The sequence below is a fragment of the Octopus sinensis genome, linkage group LG12, assembly GCF_006345805.1.
Source record: "Octopus sinensis linkage group LG12, ASM634580v1, whole genome shotgun sequence".
NCBI classification, from domain to species: Eukaryota; Metazoa; Mollusca; class Cephalopoda; order Octopoda; family Octopodidae; genus Octopus; species Octopus sinensis.
In genome coordinates, this window is record NC_043008.1 from 32,878,545 (window position 1) to 32,906,044 (window position 27,500).

General features: G+C 36.1%; 1 protein-coding gene across 6 annotated transcripts in view; it reads left to right on the forward strand.

The window, feature by feature from the left end:
* The window catches only part of LOC115218094 (sodium/calcium exchanger 2-like), a 327,718-nt gene that overhangs the window by 175,092 nt on the left and 125,126 nt on the right, over positions 1-27,500 (forward strand). For all 6 annotated transcript variants that reach the window (XM_036507833.1, XM_036507834.1, XM_036507836.1 and 3 more), the window contains exons 4-5: positions 16,954-17,063; positions 24,382-24,465. In XM_036507833.1, coding sequence (XP_036363726.1) covers positions 16,954-17,063; positions 24,382-24,465 — 194 coding nt within the window. The remainder of the gene's footprint in view (positions 1-16,953; positions 17,064-24,381; positions 24,466-27,500) is intronic.

Genomic DNA, 27,500 nt, shown 5'->3' on the forward strand with positions numbered 1-27,500 from the left:
TTCCGAATACAACCATTTGTTTGCAAGCTTTGGAATCTGCGATATCTTCATATTATCTTGTTGTCTGATAGCTTTGTTAAAACAAGAAATATATGCTTTAGCAAACTTGTACCAAGCGATCTTTGGGTTTTTTCTGAATGAATATCAATGTTAACTGAATCTTAACTTAAAAGGATTCGCAGTTAAACTGATATAATGTTGAGAGACAGGATTACCAGTTGTAAATCCTCTCGTATATAAGACTATCGACTTTGGAAAAAAGACAAAATACGCAAGATACAGCAACACATACGAAGAGAATGATGTAGTTATGTGCTTTCAGATTTTTATTATTGATGTTTGCTAATTCCGTGTCGGAAATATGTGTTCAAGGTAAAACATATTTAACATTGTTATTTTTAAATATCTTATAAATATTTATGTTACTTCGGGAAATATTAATCTAATAAATTAAAGAGATGCATAGACTCACATTCAGAGCGAAAGGGACGAATTTTCGCCTTTTCTGATATTTGTGCTTTAATACAGCAAGTCAGTAAGAGATGCTGTCTCAGGACAAATGCTGTCCTGTAGTAACTGGCCGATTGACAATGTGAATACATTAAGTATGATACATAGATGGCAATTATTATTGTTGATGTTGTTTGCTGCTGACAGCGTCAGATGTTTCCAAGCCGTTTCTCGAAGCAAAAGGGTCAACCAAATGAAATAGAACGTCTATTAAAATTACTCGTATTGAGATCAATTCATGAAACTTGGATTTTATGGTTGACAAAGGGAAATATAAGGCCTGTGATATTTATCTTTGGACGACGATCAACTTCCTTCAGGTAACCCACATAAAGAAGGAAAATGGTTTGGAAAGTTCTGAGTTATGCATTTCAAAAGAAAATTCAAAATGAAGAAAGTACCGTATTTTACAAATAAAAACAAAAATATCAGGAATTTAGTGTACTGTAAAATATGCTGATCATAAAAACGGAACACTAATATTTTGACAACAAGTTCAACTAACTTGAGTGGAAATGTGAATAATAACAGCAAATATGTATACACTCGTTTTGCCAAATGAAAACATTCCAGCTATTTTACAGTGTAACAACTTCGTTTGAATGTGAAACAATGCACAATACCTGAATAAGAAACTTCTTCCGGAAACCAGCGATCAAACACCGTTACCTTTACCTAATTAGCAGTGCTACCCCAACGTCTCATGATGGAACCAAAGAAGATTTCGAAATTATCAGAGAAGGTGCAGAAAGCAAGAAACGGCAAAAGACTTTTCAAAAGATGAACAAACAACAAAAGACTAAAAGTTAGAGTGAGAAGAGGCACACTCCCCAGGATGAAGATGTAACTGAAATGGAGGTCGGAGTCCTCTGAAATAGTAACTAGACTCATTGACATAATGAAAGAGAACTAGAATGGCAGGCTTTACCTGTTTAAATTATGATTGTTTTTGTCTTTTATTGTACAATTTTTATTCATTACGCATACAGTATATATAAATATACATATATACACATATATATGAATATATTTACACATGTATAGATATAAATATATATGTATGTATGTATGTATGTATGTATGTATGTATATATATATATACGAGGGGTGTTCAATAAGTAATGCCCCTGATCCACTTCCCATAGCAGTAGAGCAACGAAACTTGTCACAGCTATTAGTCTTTTTCTACATAGGAACCACCCAGAGTTACGCATTTCTCCCATTGTTTGATGCAGCTCTGGAGACCGTTTTTGTAGAAGACCCCAGCTTAGTCCTCCAACCACGACGTGACTTCAGAAATCAAGGCTGCATCATCTGGGAAACGCTTTGCTTTCAAAAACAACTTAATGGCTGGGAAGGGGTGAAAATCAGAGGGTGCAAGGTCAGGAAAGTAGGGGGGATAGGGGAGGAGTTCATAGCCGCACGCCTGTGCTTCTGATCTGGTGACACGCGAGTTGTGGACCGGAGCGTTGTCCTGCAGGAAGAAGATGCCTTTGCTGATCTTGCCCCGCCTCTTGGTTTTGATAGCTTCTCTTAATTTCCTCAAAAGTGAAGCATAATAGGCTCCTGTAATTGTGGTACCCTACTGTAATTGTGGTCATCACTACTCCGTCCTGGTCCCAGAAGACTGTGAGCATGACCTTGCTAGCGGAGGGCTGCACCCTTGCCTTCTTTGGAGGAGGTGAGTCACGGTGCTTCCCCTGCATTGACTGTGCTTTGGTCTCTGGATCATAGTGATGGACCCAGGTTTCATCCTGTGTAATCAGTCTTTTGAAAAATTTTGACTCATCTTCTTGGCACATCTCCAAATTCATCTTCGAGCACTCGACGCGTTCTTGCTTCTGGAAAGGTGTGAGCAACCTGGGAATCCATCTGGCAGACACCTTCTGCATATGCAAATGGTCATGAATGATAGTTTCCACGGACCCGGTACTAATCTTGACCTCATGGGCTATTTGGCGAATAGTTATGCGTCGATTTTCCAAAATGGCAGCCTCAACTTGACGGACAGATGCCTCATCAATGGCCGAATGAGAAGACCAGATCTAGGAGCTGTTTCCACAGAGTTTCGACCATGTTTGAATTCACGATGCCAGCGTTTTACAAGGTCATATGATGGGGCATCATCACCATAAGTTACTTTCATTTCATCAAAAGTCTCCCGTGGTGTGCGTCCTTTCAAGTACAAAAACCGGATCACTGCTCGACACTCAACAGGCTCCATTTTACACTTGACTCAGTTCAAACACCTGTAAATCAGAAACCACAATTATTTCAGAGGTGTAATTTGCCACTTAATCTATAGAGATATAAATAATTCCACATGCAAAATTTCAGCTAGATCAAACAACTTCAAGAGGGTCAGGGGCATTACTTATTGAACGTCCCTCGTATATATATATATATATATATATATATATATAAAAATATATGCATATATACATATATGTACATACCTACATATATATATATTATATATATATATATAATATATATATATATATATATATATATTATATATATATATATATACATGAATATATGGGTACAGGACATAAAAAACATAGACACAATGAGAAACGAAAACACAAAGGCAAAAACAGAAAACGAACTTTTTTCGAACAACGAAAAAACAGAGAAATGAGACATGCAACATAAAGAGCATTCCCTTCATCAGTTGTCCCCTGTTTCATCTGCTCCGCGTTCCGAAGGTAAGGACAATACGCGACGTCATACACATGTGTGTGTATATGTTTGTGTGTCTGTGTTTGACCCCCCAACATCGCTTGACAACCGATGCTGGTGTGTTTACGTCCCCATAACTTAGCGGTTCGACAAAAGAGACCGATAGAATAAGTACTAGGCTTACAAAGAATAAGTCTTGGGGTCGATTTGCTCGACTAACGGCGGTGCTCCAGCATGGCCGGCCACCGTCAAATGACTGAAACAAGTAAAAGTGTAAAGCATTTATATATATATATATATATATATATATATATAATATTATTAGAGACAAAACCACTATTTTGCAAAACAAACAAGGAAAGACTGAATCAATACATAAAATTTTAATAAAAAGTCAAAAAAGTCAAAAAAACCGCCCACACACTCAGGTGCATGTAAAACACATATGAACAACTGGTCATACGCATATGTGAATATACAGGAAATATATGTATGGTAATAACACATTTAAGCAAGTGACCATAAATAAAACACAGACAGAAAAACAGACCTAGGGAGAAAGGATACGAAGGGAAAGGTTTTAAAATGTTTTAAATGTTTGAGTTTCGACGGTCACTCATAGGTGCTTGTTTCAAAATTTTTAACATACCGTAAATCCTCGAGTATAGTCCACCCTTGGGATTTTTAGGGGGCGGTACCTCTGAAAAACCTAAACCTTGTGTATAATACGCACCTTTTCTCTAACGTGAGTCAGTAATAACAGTAATAACGTTTAATAAATGTTGCTTACTGCAAGTTATGGATGATTCTTTTATGACTTCATTGCTTTCAGGCTTAGCTTAAGGTATTTTCGCCCCCGACATCATAAAATGCATCTGAATAAACATTGCTGGACAGCAAATAGAGACTCGGATATTGCTTAGAAAATAATTTTCAGTTTTAACCTCGTATATAGTACGCACTAGGGATTTTGAACTTTAAATTTTGGGGGGGAAATGCGGATTATACTCGAGGATTTACGGTATATATTTCTTTCATATTTTTGTATGCGTATGAAGAGCTATTTATATATGTGTTCATTATATAGTATATGTAAGGTTATCTAAATCTGTATATTTCTGGGAGTGGCGTTTATCACTCAAACTATATATTTTGTTTTTTACTTATTTCAGTCATTGAACTGCAAACAATGCTGGGGACCGCCTTGAGGGGTTTTATCGAACAAATCGGCCCCAGTACTTATTTTTAAGCCTGATATTTATTCTCTCGGTTCTTTTTGCCGAACTGCTATGTTACGGAAACATAAACCATCACCAGTTGTCAAGTAGTGTTGGAGGACAAACACAAAAACACACAAGCAAATATACATATACGGCGGGCTTCTACAAAGTTTCCGTCGACCAAATCCACTCGCAAGGATTCGGTCACCTTGGGGTTAGAGTAAAATTTACTTCCTCAATGTGACATGCAATAGGTCTGAACCCGAAACCGTGTGGTCGGGACGCAAGCTTCTTACTTCACAGCCATGCCTGCGCCTAATTATGTATTTTTTCATTGTTTCGATGGCGATCGTTTCTATGTTTATGAATGTTTTCCAAATAAATATACACTTCATTTCAAAGGCTTCGAGGAGAGAGAGAGAGACAGACAGACGGACGGACGGACGGACGGACAGACAGACAGACAGACAGACAGACAGACAGACAGACAGACAGACAGACAGAGGAAACAACTTAACCTGCTTGAGTAACTTTGACAAAAAATCGTTCCTGGAAACCTTGTGATAAGTTTGTTCTTTTCAATGCAAGGCGAACTCTTGCTGGTCGTACCCCAGAAATTATTAACATTTTGCGTTTATTACTGTACCGATTGCTTTTGCTTCATATGTCCAATACCAACACCAAAGAAAAAATTAAATTATATGTAACGAGCAAAACGCCCCCCCCCCCCCGGCTCCAATGGAAGGTGCTGAGTTGTCAAACATTTAAACCAAATTTTCTCAAAACAACTTGTCCGACCATCCCACAGGCCTCCCCTTTGAGAAACACTGATTTAACCTAAATTTGAGACACCAGCAAAAGAAGAAATAAAGATAGACTTTTTTCCTATTCCAAGAAAAAGGATTTTACAAATGCACGTTCCCACGGCTTTATCGATCGCATTCTCACCTGGAATCGATTTTTGTAATTTTTTCAAGACTTATGCACGCCCTGATACCATCGGTATCTACATATCAAATTTGAGCGCAATCGGACGGAGGATGCCCGAGATCCTAGAAGACACACACACACACACACACACAGACAGAACGGATTTTATATAATAGATGCATATGCTGTGCATGATATATTTGATAACGTAAGGGTAGGATTAGAGTATTTGGTGGAATTTTTAACAAATCAACTGACTGCGTTTTCCCTCGTTGAATCATTGTATGAAAGTTGTTGAGGTCTAGTTATTTCTTTACTATTTTCACTGTTATTTTTTAAAATCATACTCGGAGCACTAATTATTATTAGTATCATTCTCGAATCTTTTTCGTTTTCTTCCAACCACTTGAAAATTTTCAATTCTCAATGGATTGTTTTCAAATTTTCCACACAGATGTAGTTTTGCATGCTCATGACGAATATTTCAATCATTTTTTTTTTTTTTAAGAAAAATAAATAATAAACAAGATAGAAACATTTAAAATTTACATATTTTTAGCCAATGAAATGAGTCCGGTGTCATCACAAGTGGAAATCGAAATTGTTTGCTGCCATGGCAACAACAAAGTATCGTTGAAAATGAAGAAAGGAAAGCGTAATAATTGAATAAGATTTTTTTAAAAATAAAGAATTTAATGAAAGCAAACAAAAAGGAGGCGGGCAGTCTTTTTTTTTTAATTAATGAACGAAAACACAATAAACAAAAGCAAAAGTCTCTTTTTTAATGAATTTAATGAAAGAAAACAAAGATGACATGAATTAGAATAATAATAAAAATAATAATAATAATAATAATAATAATAATAATAATAATAATAATAATAATAATATTCGTTTCAAATTTTGACACAAGTCCAGCAAGTTCATAGGGTGAACGGTTAAATCAATAACATCGAACCAGTAATCAACTGGTACTTATTTTATCGACCCCGAAAGGGTAAAAGGCAAGGTCGATCTCGATAGAATTTGAACTCAAAACGTAAAGACGGACGAAATGCCGCTAAGCATTTTGCCTGTCGTTCCACCGATTCTGCCATCTCACTGTCTTGAATAATAATAATAATAATAATAATAATAATAATAATAATAATAATAATGATTTCAAATTTTGGTACAAGGTCAACAATTTCAGGGGAGGGGATAAGTCGATTACATCCCTACCCCAGTATTTAACTGGTATTTGTTGTTTCATCGACCCAGGAAAGATGAAAGGCAAAGTCGACCTCGGTGGAATTTGAACTCAGAGTGTGAAGACGGACGAAATGCCACTAAGCATTTTGCCCGGCTTGCTAACGATTTTGCCAACCCGCCGCTAATATTGATTTCAAATTTTGGCACAAGGTCAGCAATTTCGGGAAAGGGGATAATTCGATTACATCGACTCCCGAAAGGATGAAAGGCAAAGTCGACCTCGGCGGAATTTGAACTCGGAACGTAAAGACGGGCGAAATACCTATTTCTTTATTACCCACAAGGGGCTAAACACAGGGGGGACAAAGAAGGACAGACATAGGCATTAAGTCGATTACATCGACCCCAGTGCGTAACTGGTACTTAATTTATCGACCCCGAAAGGATGAAAGGGAAAGTCGACCTCGGCGGAATTTGAACTCATAACGTAACGCAGACGAGATACCGCTAAGCATTGCGCCCGGTGTGCTAACGATTCTGCCAGCTCGCCGCGAAATACCGCTAAACATATAACCCGGGACGCGCTAACGATTTTCCTAGCACACAATGTTGAATAATAATGATAACAACAACAATAATAATAATAATAATAATAATAATAATAATAATAATAATAATAATAATAATAATAATAATAATAATAATAATAATAATCCTTTCTATTATAGGCACAAAGACAGCAATTTTCGGGAAGGGGGACAGTCGATCACATCGACCCCCGTACTCGATTGTTACGTATTTTTATCGACCCCGAAAGGATGAAAAGCAAAGTTGACCTCGGCGGAATTTGAACTAAAAACGTAAAGAATGACGAAATGCCGCTATGCATTTTGTCTAGTCTTGAGTAATAATAATCTTACCATACTCACAGATCTTGCTTTCGACCTGCCACTAGAAATAACAGCCGAAATGAAACGAAAACACATGGACTGTCAATAAAAGAAAACAATGATTACATTAAAAAAAAAAGCAAATGGTGACAATAAACCAATGTAACGGAATGCTATGAAATTTCAGATTAAAATTTAACGAAATTTTTAGATTACAATTTGTTGTTGGAAGAAAACGAAAAAAAAACCGATTTTTAACTTTCTTTCTGACTATTTGTTGATCAAATAAGCTTCTTTTCTGTTTTCTATTATGACTGAAAGATTCACTTTGATCTTGTAGTCTGTCTGGACAGACACACTCAGAATACTGTACTTGAAATGGTTGTCTCGCAATTGGATTTGTCATATGCTTATAACATTTGTTTTCAGTGTTGTTTAAAATGTCTGCGTATTTATCCAATGGCAGTAGCTACTTACTCGATTATATCTGTCGACATATTGTCTTTGTGATAGCAGAGCAGCTGCAACGCTGTTTTCTCTTCATTGTCTGCATATTCATCCTATAGCCTACAGCTGACGTTAACCCTCTTTTATTATTTTGCAATGGTAATCATTTTTTTAATGTCTAAACATTGAATTTGTGCTTCGGAAACCAGAGCTTCGATTTTTGTCTTTGGTCTACAGCTGTTGAGCCATTTTTGGGCTGGATGTTAACTTTTATTGACCATAACGATCTTCTTCTGCTTGTGTTTTCCTCAGGTGTACTTTGATTTTTGTTAACTATGTTTTTTAGTTTTGTTTTTATCTAAACATTTTATAATTAGTAATTCGTACTTTTGTGCGTATGAGTAATATATATATATATATATATATAATATATATATATATATAATATATATATATATACATCACGTGACCGACCAGGCCAACAGAAGAAAGAGTGAGAGAAGTTGCGGCGAAAGAGTACAGTGGGGATCGCCACCACACCCTGCCGGAACCTCGTGGAGCTTTAGGTGTTTTCGCTCAATAAACACTCACAACGCTCGGTCTGGGAATCGAAACCGCGATCCTACGACCGCGAGTCCACTTCCCTGACCACTGGGCCATTGCGCCTCCACACACACACACACACACACACACACATGCATGCATGCATGTATGTATGTATGTATGTAGCCTCGACAGGTGTGGTTGTTGGTTTATATTTAATGATTTCGTCACAGTCACTTTTATTCCCATTAATGATTCCATTAGTTTTTCTACATTGTTGACTTTACTTAGTTTGTTATGTGTGAGAGTGTTTTATTCTAAATATTATGTATGGGTAGGGAATATAACTATATTGTTGGGGTTGGATATAGTTGTTTACTTCTAGTTTTTCTTAGTCATTATATTCAGTTTAGGTTTTTGTTATCTTAACTTAGTGAATGTTCTATTTTGTTATGATGACATCTGTCTTTGTGTAGTGGGTTCTATTATGCTATTTCCATTGTATTTTCCGTTGCATTTCTACTGTTATATTTTTCTACACCATTGATTCGAATATTATGCGTGTGATGATTTCTGTTGCAAAGCATTTATTGGTATGCCGCGAGGTTTGTCACCGTAGGACTTTGTTGAGTTGCCATTTTTGCGGGGTCGAGTTGTGAGAAAGATTTATGTTTTATCATTAATTGAATTTAAAATCAGGTTGGCTGCTTATATTACAACAAAGCAAACTCGCAAACGTTTAACAACAGATTTTATTTTCATAAAGTATCGAATCCTCACTGGTTATCAGAATAGTATGTGGGAATTGACTTAACAACATTTGCTCGGCCATTTGTTATCTGAAAAGTGAAAGATCACAGACACGCGTCCGCTGCAGCATAAGGTACTTTTCTTCATTTGTTGGATGAGAGCCGAGATCTGTTATGCTTGAGTGTTAACAACACCCTGCTACGATTTAAGCTCCACACTGCTTAACAAGGGAAAGAGGGTGCGAATCTCAAAGACATTCCAGATTCTGTTCACGTAGATGCTATTCATACTCATGGTTCGATTTTTAGGGTCTTTTATACAACACCCTTACTCAGGATCATAATCTGATAATTTCGCGGTTGGACTTCATATCTCTACACGTTCATGGAAGCTTAGACTTTCTTACCTGTGGTTTCCGTTTTCTGGAACCTTTATGTTACTTCGTTATCAATTTGCGTTCATTGTTTAATCTGTTTAGGGCGGTAAGCTGGCAGAATCGTTACTGGGCCAGACAAAGTACTTAGCGCATTTCTTGTGGCTCTTCATGTTCTGATTTCAAAAGCCGCTGAGATCGACTTTGCCTTTCATGTATTCGAAGTCAATAAAGTAAGTACCAGTCAAACACTGGGGGCGGAGTCGATGTAATCGACTTGCTCCTCTCCTCAGAATTACTAGTCTTGTGCCAAAATTTGCGTTCTTTCTTTAACCCGTTTGGGATCTTTTCAATTCTGAAGCCAGTTTTTTCAAATTTTTCCTACTGAACCAAACAATTTGAAACTTCGTATACTGGTAGAATGTGTCAAAAGTAAACTTAATTGTAAACCAGAATGAAAACGGAATTGTAACTTCTAAGTTTAACGTTGTTTAATAATTAGAATTTTAACCAATGATATTCCGTCATTCGGCTTTATTTTATTTACTCCGTCTCGACCACCAATTTGGTGACGTATTAAACATCTTAAATGTAAACAAAGCGCATGTATCCGTGAAATCTCCTTCTAATTATTTAACGTACTCATGTTTCCAGGATCCTATAGTCAGCCACCTTCTAATAACAATATTTAAAACTAGTTAATAAGCCACATATATTAAATTGAAAATGTTTCCATTCTGTTAGTACTTGCTTTCGTTTGCTATTAAGAAGTGGCATCTCAGTGACGAGGCTTCTAACAAGATTTCGTTTCTAAGCTAATGCGTTTCATTTCATTTATTGTATTTATTTGTGCAAAAGGCAAGAAATTTAATATTAAAAAAGCAAAGAGCTGGCAGAAACGTTAGCACGCCGGGCGAAATGCGTAGCCGTATTTCGTCTGCCGTTACGTTCTGTGTTTGTTTACAGTTTTCCGAACGTTAGTACGTCACAAAAGCGCTTTCTACGTCACACTAATAGAATGCAGTCAAGTTTTACACATGAAAACAAACAATCTGATTGGTTAAAATTCGCAGTTTTAATCTACGATTAAAGTCATAAAATAGATTTTTCTCAAATAAACTAGTTCCAACCTGTGTCTTGTTTTGCTAGACTCTATCAGCATACGAAGTTTCAGAATATTTAGTTAAGTAGAAAGATCTGTGGTCCTGGCTTCAGAATTGAAAAGATCTCCTGTTTGTTTTACACATTCATTTTTCCCTTCTCTAAATTACACAAGTTTCTTTCGTTGTGTTAGTATGACTTAAATGTTTTATGACTGCGTAACATAGGTGTGAACCTACCACATATTGTTATTTGATCCATTACTTTTGTGTGCTTAAGCATTTCGATTGTTCTGATGACCGCTCGAATTACTTGCGCTTCGGAGCATTCAACACATTCAACTAACGTTATTACATTCATCATAAAGTTGGAGCTGACAGATGCGAGTCTGTGCGTTGGTCATGGTTGATATATAGCATTTAGATGTAATGTTAGTTTTGTTTTAAGTTGATTAACTTTGCTTTGTTATATATGTTCCGTTCTTATTTATTATATACACTCGATGCTTTTTCTTCGTGTAAATATTTTTTATATATAATCAAGACAAGAGACAAACAAGACATGAAATAAAAATACATAATGATTGCATTCACTGGGTGTCTATACCACATCACTATACTTGGTTTGTTAATTTGGTTTTGGATTCAATTATGTTAATGGATTGGTTTGTTTCTCTTCTAATGTTGTACTTTGTTACACTCTATCCACATTGTCATTCAATATGTTATTCCTGTTTCATTTGGTTCGACGTCCTATCATTCATCCCCAGCTATTTATTAGTGGTATTTCGCGCGTAACTACGTTCTGAGTTTAAATTCCACCGAGGTCGACTTTGCCTTTCATTCTTTCCGGGTGGATAAATAAAGAACCGGTTGAGTAATGGGGTCAATGTAAGTGAATGTCCCCCCTCCTCCAAACTGTCAGTCAACACCACGCAGTAGGACGTGGTGTTGACTCAAAAAACATACTTCATAGTATATTATGGTTGCATAACGAAGTTCCACGTGCTTACAAGTCTTTATTATTATTATTATTATTATTATTATTATTATTATTATTATTGAGGCGGTGAGTTGACAGAATCGTTAGCACGCCAAGCAAAATACTTTATAACATTTCTTTTGGGGTTTTTAGGTTCTGGGTTTAGATCCCGTCAAAACTAACTTAGCTTCTCATCTTTCCGAGGTCGACAAAATAAGTACCAGTTGAACACTGGGGAATCTTCACCTAAAATGCTGGCCTTGTGTTAAAACTTGATGTCATTCTTATCACGCTGATGGTTTCATTATTTCATTAAGGATTAAGAGTAATTTCTCTCTTATTTTCTTTCTTTTTCTGCATGCTTGTTTTCCATGTTGCTTGTTTGTAGTTTGATATTTCTTTATGAGTTGATCTGAGGGAGTATTCACTTTTTTTAACTAGTGTAGTCACTGCGTGCATTATTTCATTTACTAAAGTGATATTGAGATTTATATCTGTTTTAATTGAATCAGTGATGACTAGGTTTGCGGGTATTTTTATTCTTGTTATTTTACCGTTGAGTTTTATCTTTGGGGGGTACTTTCGTTGAAGCATTTACTATTGCAATTCTTCAATTATTTTCGCATTTATATCACTATATGCATGATTTCCACCTTTAGAATTTCATTTTCTTCAAATTTCTTCATACTCCCTTTTATTCAAATATCAGTTTTGTTATTCAGGTTCGGTTTTTGCTGGTCCCTTTTCTGCAAGTGTTGTAAAAATTTGACTTTGCAGTGTTTTCGTTATTTGCTTGCCCTATCACTATGGTTTATGTTCCCAATATTTTTTCCTGTTTTGTATTCGTTGCTTGTGTTTTCTTGGCGCATCTTTCTTCTCAATGTTTTTGTTTTCTTCCTTTCGAGAATGCATCATCTTAAATTAACTACTCTGTTGGAGTCCAACGTTACATTTAGATCTGGGCTATTTTCTCTCTAAATTTTATATGAGTAATTTCGTAAGGAGGCAGAGATAGATTGTAGTTGTAAAATATGCATGTGGAATAAAAAATATATTCCACTCGTGTACATTTATGCCTTTGCTATTTTAAGCACAATTTCATCATCGTCTTCATCATTTTTTAAATCTTTTGTATGCTATGTCCCTTCATCGTCAGTATATACCTTGTATACTAACTTTCTTTTATTTTATCATTTCATTATATGTAAACCTCCACACTTTATGTCTGTCTTTGTATTTCCCCTTCATTCTTGGCCCTTGTGGCAAATAAATGAAATTATTATTATTATTATTATTATTATTATTATTATTATTATTATTGAGGCGGTGAGTTGACAGAATCGTTAGCACGCCAAGCAAAATACTTTATAACATTTCTTTTGGGGTTTTTAGGTTCTGGGTTTAGATCCCGTCAAAACTAACTTAGCTTCTCATCTTTCCGAGGTCGACAAAATAAGTACCAGTTGAACACTGGGGAATCTTCACCTAAAATGCTGGCCTTGTGTTAAAACTTGATGTCATTCTTATCACGCTGATGGTTTCATTATTTCATTAAGGATTAAGAGTAATTTCTCTCTTATTTTCTTTCTTTTTCTGCATGCTTGTTTTCCATGTTGCTTGTTTGTAGTTTGATATTTCTTTATGAGTTGATCTGAGGGAGTATTCACTTTTTTTAACTAGTGTAGTCACTGCGTGCATTATTTCATTTACTAAAGTGATATTGAGATTTATATCTGTTTTAATTGAATCAGTGATGACTAGGTTTGCGGGTATTTTTATTCTTGTTATTTTACCGTTGAGTTTTATCTTTGGGGGGTACTTTCGTTGAAGCATTTACTATTGCAATTCTTCAATTATTTTCGCATTTATATCACTATATGCATGATTTCCACCTTTAGAATTTCATTTTCTTCAAATTTCTTCATACTCCCTTTTATTCAAATATCAGTTTTGTTATTCAGGTTCGGTTTTTGCTGGTCCCTTTTCTGCAAGTGTTGTAAAAATTTGACTTTGCAGTGTTTTCGTTATTTGCTTGCCCTATCACTATGGTTTATGTTCCCAATATTTTTTCCTGTTTTGTATTCGTTGCTTGTGTTTTCTTGGCGCATCTTTCTTCTCAATGTTTTTGTTTTCTTCCTTTCGAGAATGCATCATCTTAAATTAACTACTCTGTTGGAGTCCAACGTTACATTTAGATCTGGGCTATTTTCTCTCTAAATTTTATATGAGTAATTTCGTAAGGAGGCAGAGATAGATTGTAGTTGTAAAATATGCATGTGGAATAAAAAATATATTCCACTCGTGTACATTTATGCCTTTGCTATTTTAAGCACAATTTCATCATCGTCTTCATCATTTTTTAAATCTTTTGTATGCTATGTCCCTTCATCGTCAGTATATACCTTGTATACTAACTTTCTTTTATTTTATCATTTCATTATATGTAAACCTCCACACTTTATGTCTGTCTTTGTATTTCCCCTTCATTCTTGGCCCTTGTGGCAAATAAATGAAATTATTATTATTATTATTATTACTACTACTACTACTACTACTACTATTATCATTATTAAGGCGGCGAGCTGGCAGAATCGTTAGCGCGCCAGACAAAAAATGCTTGGCGGTATTTCGCCCGTCGCTACTTCTGGGTTCAAATTCCGTCAAGATCGACTTTATCTTTCATCCTTTCAGAGTTGATAAAATAAGTACTAACTGAATACTAGGATTGATGTAATTGACTCATCTCCTCCCCCAAACTTGCTGCCATGGTGGTAAAAATTTGAAACCATTATTATTATTATTATTATTATTAATAATACTAATAATATTAAGGTGGTGTCCTGGCAGAATCGTTAACATGTCGAACAAAATGCTTAGCGGCATTTCCTCCATCTTTACGTTCTAAGTTCAAATTCCGCCGACGTCGACTTTCTCGGTCGATAAAATAAGCACCAATTGAGTACTGGGGTCAATGTATTCGATTCATCCCCCTACCTCGAAACTGCCGGCCTTGTGACAAAATTAGAAACCGTTATTGTTGTTGTTGTTGCTGACGGACTTCTATTGTACTCTATCTTACGACACTTTTGTCTCCTCCAAACAAACCCTGCTACTTCCCACGTTTTCTGGACCCCCATTCCCTTCACTCAGATTTGGCCGCAATCAGGGCGACCTTTTGTTTTACAATTCTTTCATGTCAGACTACCTATATCCTTTGTCTACTCTTGCTCTCACTGCAACACCTATTTATATATATATATATATATATATATATATATATATATATATATATATATATATATATATATATATATATATATATATATATATATATATATATATATATATATATATAGAACATTACCCACACACCTTTATATACACCTCCAAAAGTGTTGGGAAAATTTGTTAGTGGTCCAACACTACAACACCAAATCACCCAGGCCTATAATCCATTAAATCAATTCCTCGAATTACTCACATCTACATCTCATTATTTGTGGGATTTAGATAACACTATGGTATTTCCGTTTCCTGTCTTTATCATGAACAACAGTAAACCCATTTCTTAAACTTACAGTCCCTGTTGGCATCAATAACCGACTTACTTTCATCTACTTCACACACACCACAAATACACACACTTTAAACGCATATTTTTCACCCCTGTTATACTCGTGTCTTCTCTCTTAGCTATCACTACGCTGATGCTGACATAACTTGGATGACCACTGGATTTATTATTTTATTGATTTCTTTTAGATTATAAATAATGCCAGATTTTGTGGCATTTTGAATATCATGTCGTTCATACTTTCCCAAGGCACTTTAGAAACGTTAAAGAACTAGTATATAATAGAAATCAAAGGTAAATCGAGATGGCTTACCTTTTGATTAACAAAATATTAATTTTTTTCCACACAAAGTTAGATTCGAATTCGTAGGCAAAAGATTATAGTTAATTGGATCGACCACAGTAGATCATTGTTATTTATTTTATTGACTCGGAAGTGATATCAACTAAAGTTGAGCTCAATAAGATTTGAATACGAGAATCAAGAATGAGCAAGTAAAGCAGCTTCATAGATTTAATACGATGCTCTGTAATGCCAGCCATCTTCATGATTTTCTTATTGATAAAAATAAAATTGCTTGATGTTCATAAAACGAGAGTGTAAGTGAAACTGGCTGAAACACAGCTTTCATGAAACTTTACTTTCATCAATATATCGGCTATTTTTAAAGTAAAGCCAAAACTAAGAGTCCAGAGAAAGTTTTGTGGTGGTCTAAGTCAACAAGTACCAATTGATAATGCTTTCAAAGCTGTGTGCTGGGTGCAAGACGTGAAATTTAACTTCAGACATACCCCTTTGATTAAGAAGGAACAAAGAAAAGTTTATTACCTTGTTGTAGATCAAGTTCCTTGATTAGAGAAGATATGAGATCTGTATTATTGTTTAGCCAATGTCAGCCTTGATGACTTGACGTAGCACATTACTCCTATTGTATTTAAAACTAAGACTAATAAAAGTTACATAAGATATGCGAAATATAACAAAACCGATTCTTCATTCTGATTTAAAACCCACCAGAGTTGTTATGGGATTTTTTATCCAACCGGGTAGTGTAAACTACAAAATATGAACTGTGTTGTTGCAAATAAGCTTAACCTTATTTGTAGCCTTGAAACAACTTATTCTTTATGCAATGAAGGTCAATCCCACCAAGTGTTAAAACCCACTTTTCTTTGTGGCGTCGGAACAAATTCGATCTTGCAAATTTATTTCCAAAATAATATATATTTTACACATATGCATTAGCTTTTAGAGTTAAAAGCAATTGGTGTGGTATGGGATTTTTTTTTTTTTTTTTTTTGCATTTTTTTCAAGGCTGCCAAGAAACTAGGAGCTGAAATGTATTCAACCGGATATCGAAAATAATTTTCCGATTTGATACACTGAGAGTTAACCTATTCTCTGATTTACATTCTGTTTTAGTATTAAGGAACTCTCATTACAGTATTGTTAATGTACAGTGATACTAAAGTTCACGATTGCGAAATGTTAACGAAATCTTTTGTGTAATCAGTCAATACATTACTTTGACTTTTGTTTCTTAACATCTTCACTAACTACTTCGTTTACGAATAGCTGTTCTTTACACCTACACATCTCTTTTTTTTATATCGTATCTACTTCTCTACTAAGATGTTATTTTCCAGATGAGTACTTTTTTTTCTATTAATGTATTGCATTTCCCTTGCAATGTTGAATTAAATACAATTTTAATTTTCTCTTTTCTTTTCTTTATTCACATGTTTCTGTCATCTCAGGGCATGAGAGTGGTTCATCACACAAACGTTCATGCCGCAATGCACGCTGGGAAAATGCAGCGTGTTCCGTCAGAAACGTCAGATGATGGACGTAGTGTCGTCATCACTTGGTGAGTAAACCTAAACAACTACTTGCTTTCAAATTATAAATTTTGAATGTTAAAACTAAATATGAATCCAGATCACATATATGTTATCAATAGACAGCAAACATCTACTGGTGGATGGACGAGACCAGAGAAAAGTATAAACATCAGATGAACTGGAAGTGTTTGTTGCTGATATCTAGACGGGAGTGATGAGCGATATAGAAAGAAAAGGTACCCCCATTTAAAAAAAAAAGAAAGAAATCTGAATCATAGAGTGTAACTTAGACAAAAGAGACGGGTTTGAGAGTGGAGGTGTAAAAGATTTGCGTCTCTAGGAGAAATAAGATGGACGATTTGTTGTATTAGTATGAAGTGACATGCAGGATTAATGTTGCACCAAAGTTTACCGGTATTGATGGTGAAGAGGAAAAATTGTCAATAGGATTGCCTTTGTTTTTTGTTGGGTTTTGTTTTTTAAATATCATACTGATATAAGGAATATGTTTGAAAAGACGAAGAGAAACGTGAAACAAGACCGTTGGATTACCACAACCTACAACGTCAATCCCTACAATCACCAAGCCTGGAGTATCCTCGAATAGTCCCCTCCACAAGGAAATAAGACAGTTTTCTTGTGTGGTGGGTTCAGCGAAGTGTAACTAATAGCTGCAACAGGGAATCGGAAATATGAAGACGAGCTGCTCTCGCCCAGCACATGCTTTCTACATGATGGCGCCATTCACGTTAAATATTCTGAGAATAAGAATAGTCATGTGCATGTGTGTGTGGTTTCAACGATTTTTCAGAATACTCAACTTCCTGAAAATTGAATTTTAACATTGTGAGAGAATAAGATAAAAAAGAATTCCAAATAAAATTAACGGAAAACTAATCCTCTCTTACCAGAGATAGAAATAACGAGAAATATCGCTAAACCGTTAAGCAAACGCCTAACAGTATAGGTAAGGAAGATATACGTGGCGACTCGCAAAAAATAGCAACCTAATCTCCCTCAACACATTGCAGTCTTAAAAAATGATGGCCACAAATATACAAAATAGCTTATATGTTATACTAGGTATCTGTAAGTAGTCGTCCTTCCTGCTAGGAATAGCAGCCAACTCTCTTTAATCACATCTTAAAAAGACTTTAAAAAGGGTGCATTGGCTTTTTAAGTTCCAATACGCTATATCTAAAAAAAGTGTTAAGTTTACGACTAAAATATCTGTGATCACACGGTTACTTGATAAGGTTTAACCTGGTGCTAAGCATCAACAACAACCAGTCCACTAAGTAACCAGATATACCTTATATTCTAGTTATATTAGACAACATGGGAGCTTCTGCACGTCTGTTTGTTCTTACTATAAATGACAACGAGATTATCAAATCACATCATAACTCATGCAAAAGAAAGGCGTATTAGAAATGTAGTTCAAGATACGCTAAGAAAAAAAGGTTGTCTTGAATGCATCTAAACATAAGTCTGTACAGTCAGGACTGATCTGCAAGTAAACAACACGATAACAATAAGAACGCCATTTTGTCTGCGTATTTTTCGTTAATAATTTTCACTTACGAGGTCAAGTCCAAGGGCAATAAAATGACCAATGAGAAATCAGCATCCAGTTGATGAATCCTATGAAAATTCAAAGGACTGTTCTATATGGCGTCTGCTTGAGAAGAACATTAAGGGAGAGTACTTACTCAGCAATTGACACCATGCAGCAACAAAAGCCGATCAAGTTAATCCAAATTTTCATTGATCACCATGAGTTAACAAGAGATTTGGTCTATATGCACGGACTTCTGTCATAATTGTGAAAACATCTGGCTTCATATTTCTAACCAAGAAGAATGCTTTACACGTCTTCCTCACAGATCTACATCGCCAAGCTTTTATATCAAAAACATTGACAAAGTAAATAAGTAATGAGGATAGTTGCGTAAACGGTCCACTTTATTCAAATACGTGCATTGAATCACCGATGATTTCGAAGGTTCTGTGTTGAGAACAGATAGGAATTTGTTTTATTGTACCCCACCGATGTACATGATTTAACTTGTTGCCATGCTTTCTTGTATGTGAAATATCGGGATGAAATACTCAATTATTCAAGCATAAAAAATTCTCTATTGCGAACAGATTTTGAGATGGACATTTTATTGTTAGACTGGGGCATTCGGTTGATATTTTACGTAATAGAACTGTTTCGTGATGACGATTTTGACATTTTGGAGAAATAAATATGGGCACATGCTGGGCAGTGTTTTCGGCTCTGGAATCACAAAAGAGTTAAGAACCTCTGGATTGAACTATAATTTTTTTTTTGTCTAAAAGTAGTACTGTAGGTATTCGAACTCTATCCACAAGATCTCCAGCTAGGGGATCGCGAGCTACCGCAGTTTCACACGATTGATCTATAAATTGGTCAATTCGTGTGAAATAGTGGCGTAATATGGCTCTCAGGATGATCTAAAGTTCGACCACTTTCCACCCTATAAAAACCATTTGGCACCCAACTCAGCCAGACTGCCTTGAACATTCATGTAGACCAGGGCTAGCCAACCTGAGACTTTTATCTTGCGGCCTACTTGATACTTTCTTGAAATAGGTATATTTAAACAAACATTTAAAAATTTTCTCAAAAATTAGAGATTGCAATGAAAAGTAAAAAAGAAAAATGCTACTGTTTTTGCAACGATAATATTTGATGTTGAATCAACGATCATTCATTCATTATTGTAATAATAGCATGAAAAAGCAAAATGCTTTCACTTCAGTCAGTATACAAGCGGCCCTCAAAGACTTTCTGTGATTAAAATGACTCACAATGTAGACCACCTTGAACTTTCATGTAGACCACCTTGGACACTCACAGAGGCAGACTGCTACACCCAGACCACCTCTGGCACGCTGACAGACCATCTCGAGCAAAAAACGACTTCAGGCACTTATTCACGGCGTGTCACAGCTAGCCTTTTACAAAGCAGCGTGGTTCTCTCCTCCCAGTTGGCAGCTATATTACCAGCATATTTCTTTTGTGACAGCCAACAGTGAATTATGTCCAGTGATAAGCATGTTAAAAGTTTATGAGAAGCTTTGTTTATTATACACGCAGCCAGCTAGACCACACGACAATGGTCATCAACAATGCAACACACACCAACAAGCAACCACCACAACATTGATGGCAAAACATACTGGCGACAGTACCACACTGGATTCAAAATATAGATATGTGTGTTGGTGGCTTTGCAGGTAAGAGCGTAATTGCCTTCAGTTTAGAAGTTGTTTTTTTTGTGACCCCTTCGGTCATGAATGACCATGGGATTGCACCTAGAAAGTTACCCTCCGAGGCACAAGTCTGGGCAAGGTTGTTTATGGAAGACCAGCAGTCGCCCACGCATACCAGTCTCTCCTCTCCACGCCACCGATGTTATCCAAGGGAAAGGCAAATGCCGATACAGCTTGGCACCAGTGACGTCGCAGCTCATTTATTAACGTGCAAGTGGCCGAGCACTCCACAGACACGTGTACCCTTAACGTAGTTCCCGGGGAGATTCAGCGTGACACAGAGTGTGACAAGGCTGACCCTTTGAAATACAGGTACAACAGAAACTGGAAGAAAGAGTGAGAGAAAGTTGGGGTGAAAGAGTACAGCAGGGTTCACCATCTGCCAGAGCATCGTGGAGCTTTAGATGTTTTCGCTCAATAAACACTCACACTGCCCTGTCTGGGAATCGAAACCGCGAGTCCGCCGCCCTACCACTGGGCCATTGCGCCTCCACAGTTTAGAAGTAAACTCTATATATCCAATAGCATTACACCGCTGTATTTAGTGGCTGTTTAAACAATATGTTTGTGGATGATTAAGATAGGTGCTGATGAAGAGGCAAAACCCCCCAAAATATGGCAAATACGTCCATTACTCCTTTTTCATCTTCGATCTTATTGTTTGTTTATATCTGACGTTTCGGATACAAAACATCGTAACAAAAATCAATGCTGCTTATAATTTCTATAGAATATCTGTAGAGATAACGTTAATAAATGATGCAAAGACTTCTAGGCTGAATCCAGTCTTGTATTATGCACACATCCAGAAGTAAAACATCTGAAGGTGACTGGAGAGCAAACTGATCAAAATATGGTGTAGATGTAAATATTGTAATATTTCATTTCTAAACATGGGGTTAATGAATTGTTAAAAAAAAAAAGATAACCTAATTAACAACAAAGGGTGAGGGTATGGTTAAAAAGTTCGCTTCGCAGTCTTGTGGCTTCAGGTTCGATCCAACTGCATGGCTCATCAGGTCTACCAACTTGCCTGTGCGAGAAATTACATAAATGAAAACTGCGTAGAATCAGTCGGACGAACTTTGCCTTTTCTTTAGCCAATATTATAGTTTATTATGTAGCATATATCTTGTATTATAGTTAGTATGTGGTTAGCACATAAATTTGTCACGCAGTGTAGTCGTTGTGGCTGGTTGTCAGAAGAGACAAAGAAAGAAAGATATGAGATGCTAGTAGTCAAGTTGAGATTAGGCTGTGTTTGAATGCACAATGCTCGTGAACAATCAACAGAATTCTGTTTTACCGCACAAGTGATTTTCAAGTTGGTCATGAATTAGAAATTGCCATAGCAAAGTTTACACAGTGGAAAGAACAATTCTGTAGCTCTTACAAATAGTTGATTTAAAAAGGCTCTGTAATTAAGCTGCCAAGACAGAAGAAATTATACACGTTGAGTTCATATCAGCCAACTATAACAGCATATCAAGGTTGAGTAAGAGCCGCGATAACGACTATTGAAAGCAGAAAAAGAGTATGTGGAGCTGAGCAGCGGGCTGCTATACAGTGAAGTAAGAAATGAGACGTATTAAATGAAACATGGCCTAGCGAGAGTGGAGACGCATTCCGCCCGATCGTCTGTGACTCTGCAAAGTTGGTACTAAAAACATATCTATTTATAAGTCTTGTACAGGGACGTTCTATAGGCTTCTAGAAAGATACTTCTTGTGATGTTTCTTGTGATGTTTGATTGCTTACATGAAAAATGGGTTACTAAGCTGTGATTTTAACTTTGCAGTTCGTCGATTCAGTTTCAAACCTTGCTACAGATTTTCTCTATCGTCCTGTTTAACATCACCACATGGAGTTTGGAAGCCTCCAGCTGAGTCGAATCTGGTGCCTAGCTTCTTTTACACACCAGTCTTAGTGGGTCTCTCAAAAGACCATCTTCACTCCCTTTTATCCTTCGATTAAGCCAGCAAAATATATCAAAAAAATATATTTAAAAAATACCTCACTACTCAATAAGTACTATGATCAAAAACGTTCAAGCTGTAATCAGCCCAGCCTCTCGGCTCACATTTATAACATAGCAAGAATAACCAAGGCAATATGTCTGCTAATATTAGACAGCAATCTGCATCTATTTTATATAGTTTTATGATTGCAAAGCTGTGAAATTTTAAACACTTCTTTCTAAAAAATTTAATTACTTTTTAAATACCGGTAAATAGTCCAAAGGGTTGTAAAAGCCGATACAAATCAATACTGACAAAGTGTATCAGATATTAACTGAATATAATCGATTAAACTGTTGTTTATGATATTTGATCGTAAGATATTTAAATCCAGATTATCCATATTTCCGTGAAGCGAAATATTTAAATAGGTTAGATTTCTAGCTACGGAAATTATATTATGTGTGCGTTCATTAGAGTCTGTATTTATGTGGCTGCTTGTGCGTATTTGTTTCTCTGGCTGTGTATCAATCAGTGCGTTTGTGAGTGGTAAGAAGTTTACTTCTCAACCGCATGGTTCCAGTTTCAGTCCCACAGCGTGGTACCTTGGGCAAGAGTTTTTTACTAAAGCCCCAGGCCGGCCAAAGCCTTTTGAGCGTATACGGTAGACGGAAACTGAAAGAAGCCCGTTGTGTGTGTGCATGTAAATATATATATATATATATGTATGTATATTATTCTTTTATTCTTTTACTTGTTTCAATCATTTGACTGTGACCATGCTGGAGCACTACCTATATATATATATATATATATATATATATCATATAAATAATATATATATGTGTGTGTGTGTGTGTGTGGTGTGTGTGTGTGTGTGTGTGTGTGTGGAGGCGCAATGGCCTAGTGGTTAGGGCAGCGGACTCGCGGTCGTAGGATGGCGGTTTCGATTCCCAGACCGGGTGTTGTGAGTGTTTATTGAGCGAAAACACCTAAAAGCTCCACGAGGCTCCGGCAGGGGGTGGTGATCCCTACTGTACTCTTTCACCTCTCTTTCTCTCTCTCTCTTTCTTCTGTTGGCCTGCTCGCTTAGCCAGCGGGGTGGCGTCATTCGAAGGCTAAAACAATGCGAACGCATTGTGACCAGCGATGTGTAAAACATCTGATGGTCTGGTCGGTCACGTGATCACGTGATATATATATATATATATTATATATATATATATATATATATATATATATAATATACATACGTATTTGTACATACTTATATTTATACATATATATGCATATATGGGCACAGGACGTCACGAAATGTGTACAACAAAAAATACGGAGTAGTGCATGGAATATGAACTATTTTTTCGAACAACGAAAGACACAAATGGAAAACAAGACAAACAACACAAAGAATGACCCATCATCAGTTGTTGACTGTTTTTTCTACTCTCGTATTTCGATCATGAATATATGTTTGTCCCCCACCACCCCTTGACAACCGGTGCCGGTATGTCTACCTCTCTATAACTCAGCAGTTCGGAATAAGAGACCGATAGAATAATTACTTGGTTTGAGAAAAAATAATGAGTAGGATGCATTCGTCCGACTAAACCCTTCAAGATGATACCCTAGCATGGTGCAGTCCAATGACTGAAATGAATAAAAAGAAAAAATTGTTTGTATGTATGTATACATGTATGTATGTATTATGTATATATGTATGTATATTTCTTTTATTCGTTTATTTGTTTCAGTCATTTGACTGTGGCCATGCAGGAGCACCACCTTTAGTCGAACAATTCGACCCCAGGACATATTTTTTGTAAGCTTAGTACTTATTCTATCGGTCTTTTTTGCCGAACTGTTAAGTTACATGGTGCTGAATCAAACTGTTTTAAATAATACATGTAACTCCTAAATGTGTTGAGTGCCCTTTTCTTTCTTTTGTCTACTCGCTCGCATATACATTTGTGTGTGTGTGTGGTGTGTGTGTGTGTGTGTGTAAACCTAATATCTATTTCCATTTCTTGTTTTCTCTATTTATTAAAGCATACATTCTTTTGCTCTGGAAACTTTTTTGTAGCACTGAAATTGAACCGACCAGCGGAAACCGTGTTTTAACAGCTCGAAGGTCCGGACACGAACCCCAGGCATTTGCGAGAGCGAGGTATGTATTGGGGCAAAACGAATACTCTGAATGTATTACATATATATAACCATGCTATATCTAATAGTGTATTTCGCAGTAAATAAAGCTATAAATAAAAGGCTGTAATGTATTTAGTTAATAATCATTTATAACAGTATCATATGCTTCGAGATACTGTGTTAAATAACTTACGTATTTCTCAAGGCTTCTACATTTGTAGTCTAAATGTAAACAAACTTACTTTGTTGTTTGTGAGATTAAAACATACGTTAATGGAAGAAAGACAGAAGATTTCTTTGCTGCAGTTGATGGTACATGTTTCGTAGTTACAGAAGATGTCTAGTTCGAGCCCTGCAGGTAGCAGTCCGTCTTTTTTCCAGCCAAGAGGTTTTAACCCAGTATGGCGTAAACTATTATTTACAGTTATATTCACTGCGAGATACACAGTTAAATCATTCATATACATGGTTCTTGATGCTTTACATTTAAAATCATTATTAGAACGTGATATTCGGCATTCTAACAAAACATCCACGTTGAGTTGGATATAAAGATTAACTTTTGGTTTTGATACTGCTTCTGTAGGTAATGATTATTTATTATAATCATTATATATGAAAACATATTTTATAGATTCATATGCTTGTCAAAACATATATATATTGCACTATTATGCACATGTTTTAAATGTTTCCCATCCCCACTTAAATTTTTATGTATTCATGTGAACGCATGTTTAAATACCTAAATGTAAAACAAATAACAATATGCAGAATATATCCATTCAAATGTTTATTTGTTCATGTAGTGGGAGGGAAGTAGTGTGAGGAGTTCAACGTTAACTCGATTTTTTTTTCCAGAGCAATAAAGACAGTTTCATATCATTCCTAGTGCGAGCCATACAAATTTAATCGTCATTAAAACGAGGGCTGAAGTCACAATTAAACTAAACCCGACCCAACCATAATAAAAGAAGAAAATCGGTGAAAACTTTAGTTATTCTTGGCGATGTCATTGCCATTCATATCTTTGCCATTGTTATTAGTGTTTAATCCCAGACCGAATAAACTTATAAGGCATTCCACTCGTGAGGACTCCAAGTTCTAAAGATATATTAACTGGTGTGCACTTCAGACGTAAGACAATAGAATTTAGGTTGATATTTCTAGCAGGTATAGTGAGCACGTAAGAATCACTCGTTGGTTTGTAATCTAAAGTACTCTACGAACTCGTAGTTACAGCTTTGCTCTTTGTTTTGATGCCATTCATTTTGGTTTCAGAATTACCTCTTGTTTCCTTGTTGTTGAGTAAATAACCCCATTTATTCAGGTACAGATCTTTCGTGGGGGTCAAGTAGGACATCGACGATGACGACAATGACTACATCATCAACATCATCACCGCTGACAATGAAACTGAATGAATAAAATCACAGTACATAAAATAAACTTGTGACTTTATGTATTCTAGCTCAATATCTTTATATTCTGAAACATATGTATACACACAAACCTACGTGCATGTGTGTGTGTGTGTGTGTGTGTGAAAAAGTCGCTACTTCGAATAAGATAGTTTAACAGATAACCTTTGCTTAGAACTCCATGTAAATCCATGTATGCCCAACTTTTAATGAAATATTAAACAATTTGTCCGCCGATTTTCGTTTGCTGTTATATACATTTGCATAGATTACAGAGTATATAGTTCAGATTCTGAACAAAACTCGAGATACGGTAACAATTTTTTTAATATAGCATCATAAATTACATATTTATACGTATTTCACTTGCCTATACTACCATAGTATACTATGCTGTAATTATTACAAAGACGGCTGTAAAAGTTGCTCTCAGCTTGTATCTGTCTACCAACTGCCGTCGGTGATCAACAGTGGTGTAAATTAATGCTTTCTTCTGATGATCTAATATTATAGGGTGATTATGCAACCGTCTTTGCAACAATTACCGCATCACATACATTAGTGGAACACGTGTAAAGATTATGTAATTTAAGACTTTGTTACCGAATCTCTAATTTAATTCTGAATGTGTGTGAGTGTGCGTGCATGCGTACGTAAGCAGTCAGTACTATGAAATGCTTAGTCGTTTCAATGGGACTAGAGTTGCTAAACATGCCTCCATTTATAACTCACAAACGTATATACTGAAGAAGCACGGCCTAGTATTGGATTCACAATCATAAGATTCTGGTTTCGAATCCTGGTCAAAGTTGTGTCTTTATAGAGCAAGGCACTATGTTTCACATTGCTCTAGTACATTCAGTTAAAACATATGTAATAAGTACCATGTAATAAGAACCTGATTCTGGTACAGTCCTCTCTCTTTTTCTCTCTCTTTCTAACTGAAACATCATGGATGTTCTGATGAGTAACGCATGGGAGAAGTGAGAGTGTGAGGGCCTGCTTGTGACTGCGTGGGCACCCAAAACTACTGGTGAAAGTATGTCCATGGTGCCATGTCATACTCTCTTGCAAGTGACTGCTGTAGTGCATATATGTGTGTATGTTTGTGTGTGATAAAAGAATATGAATTGAGATATTGTTCGCATATTACAAAAGTTTCTGTAGAACAGTTAATTATTTGTTCAATAATGTATTACATCATCTTATTACATAATTAGACCATTTCGTCAAACATCTCTATGCAATTGACAAATGTATTGATCTGTGAGAAATTCAACAATGCATTCCAAATGTTAAAAAAAAATAGGTGTGCATATTAAGGCGCTCGGCATATACTCTTTTACTTGTTTCAGTCATTTGACTGCGGCCATACTGGAGCACTGCCTTTAGTCGAGCAAATCGAACCCAGAACTTATTCTTTGTAAGCCTAGTACTTATTCTATCAGTTTTCTTCTGCCGAACCGCTAAGTTACGGGGACGTAAACTCACCAGCATCGGTTGTCAAGCGATGTTGAGGGGACAAACACAGACACACAAACATATACACACACACATACATATATATATATATATACATATATACGAAGGGCTTCTTTCAGTTTCCGTCTACCAAATCCACTCACAAGGCTTT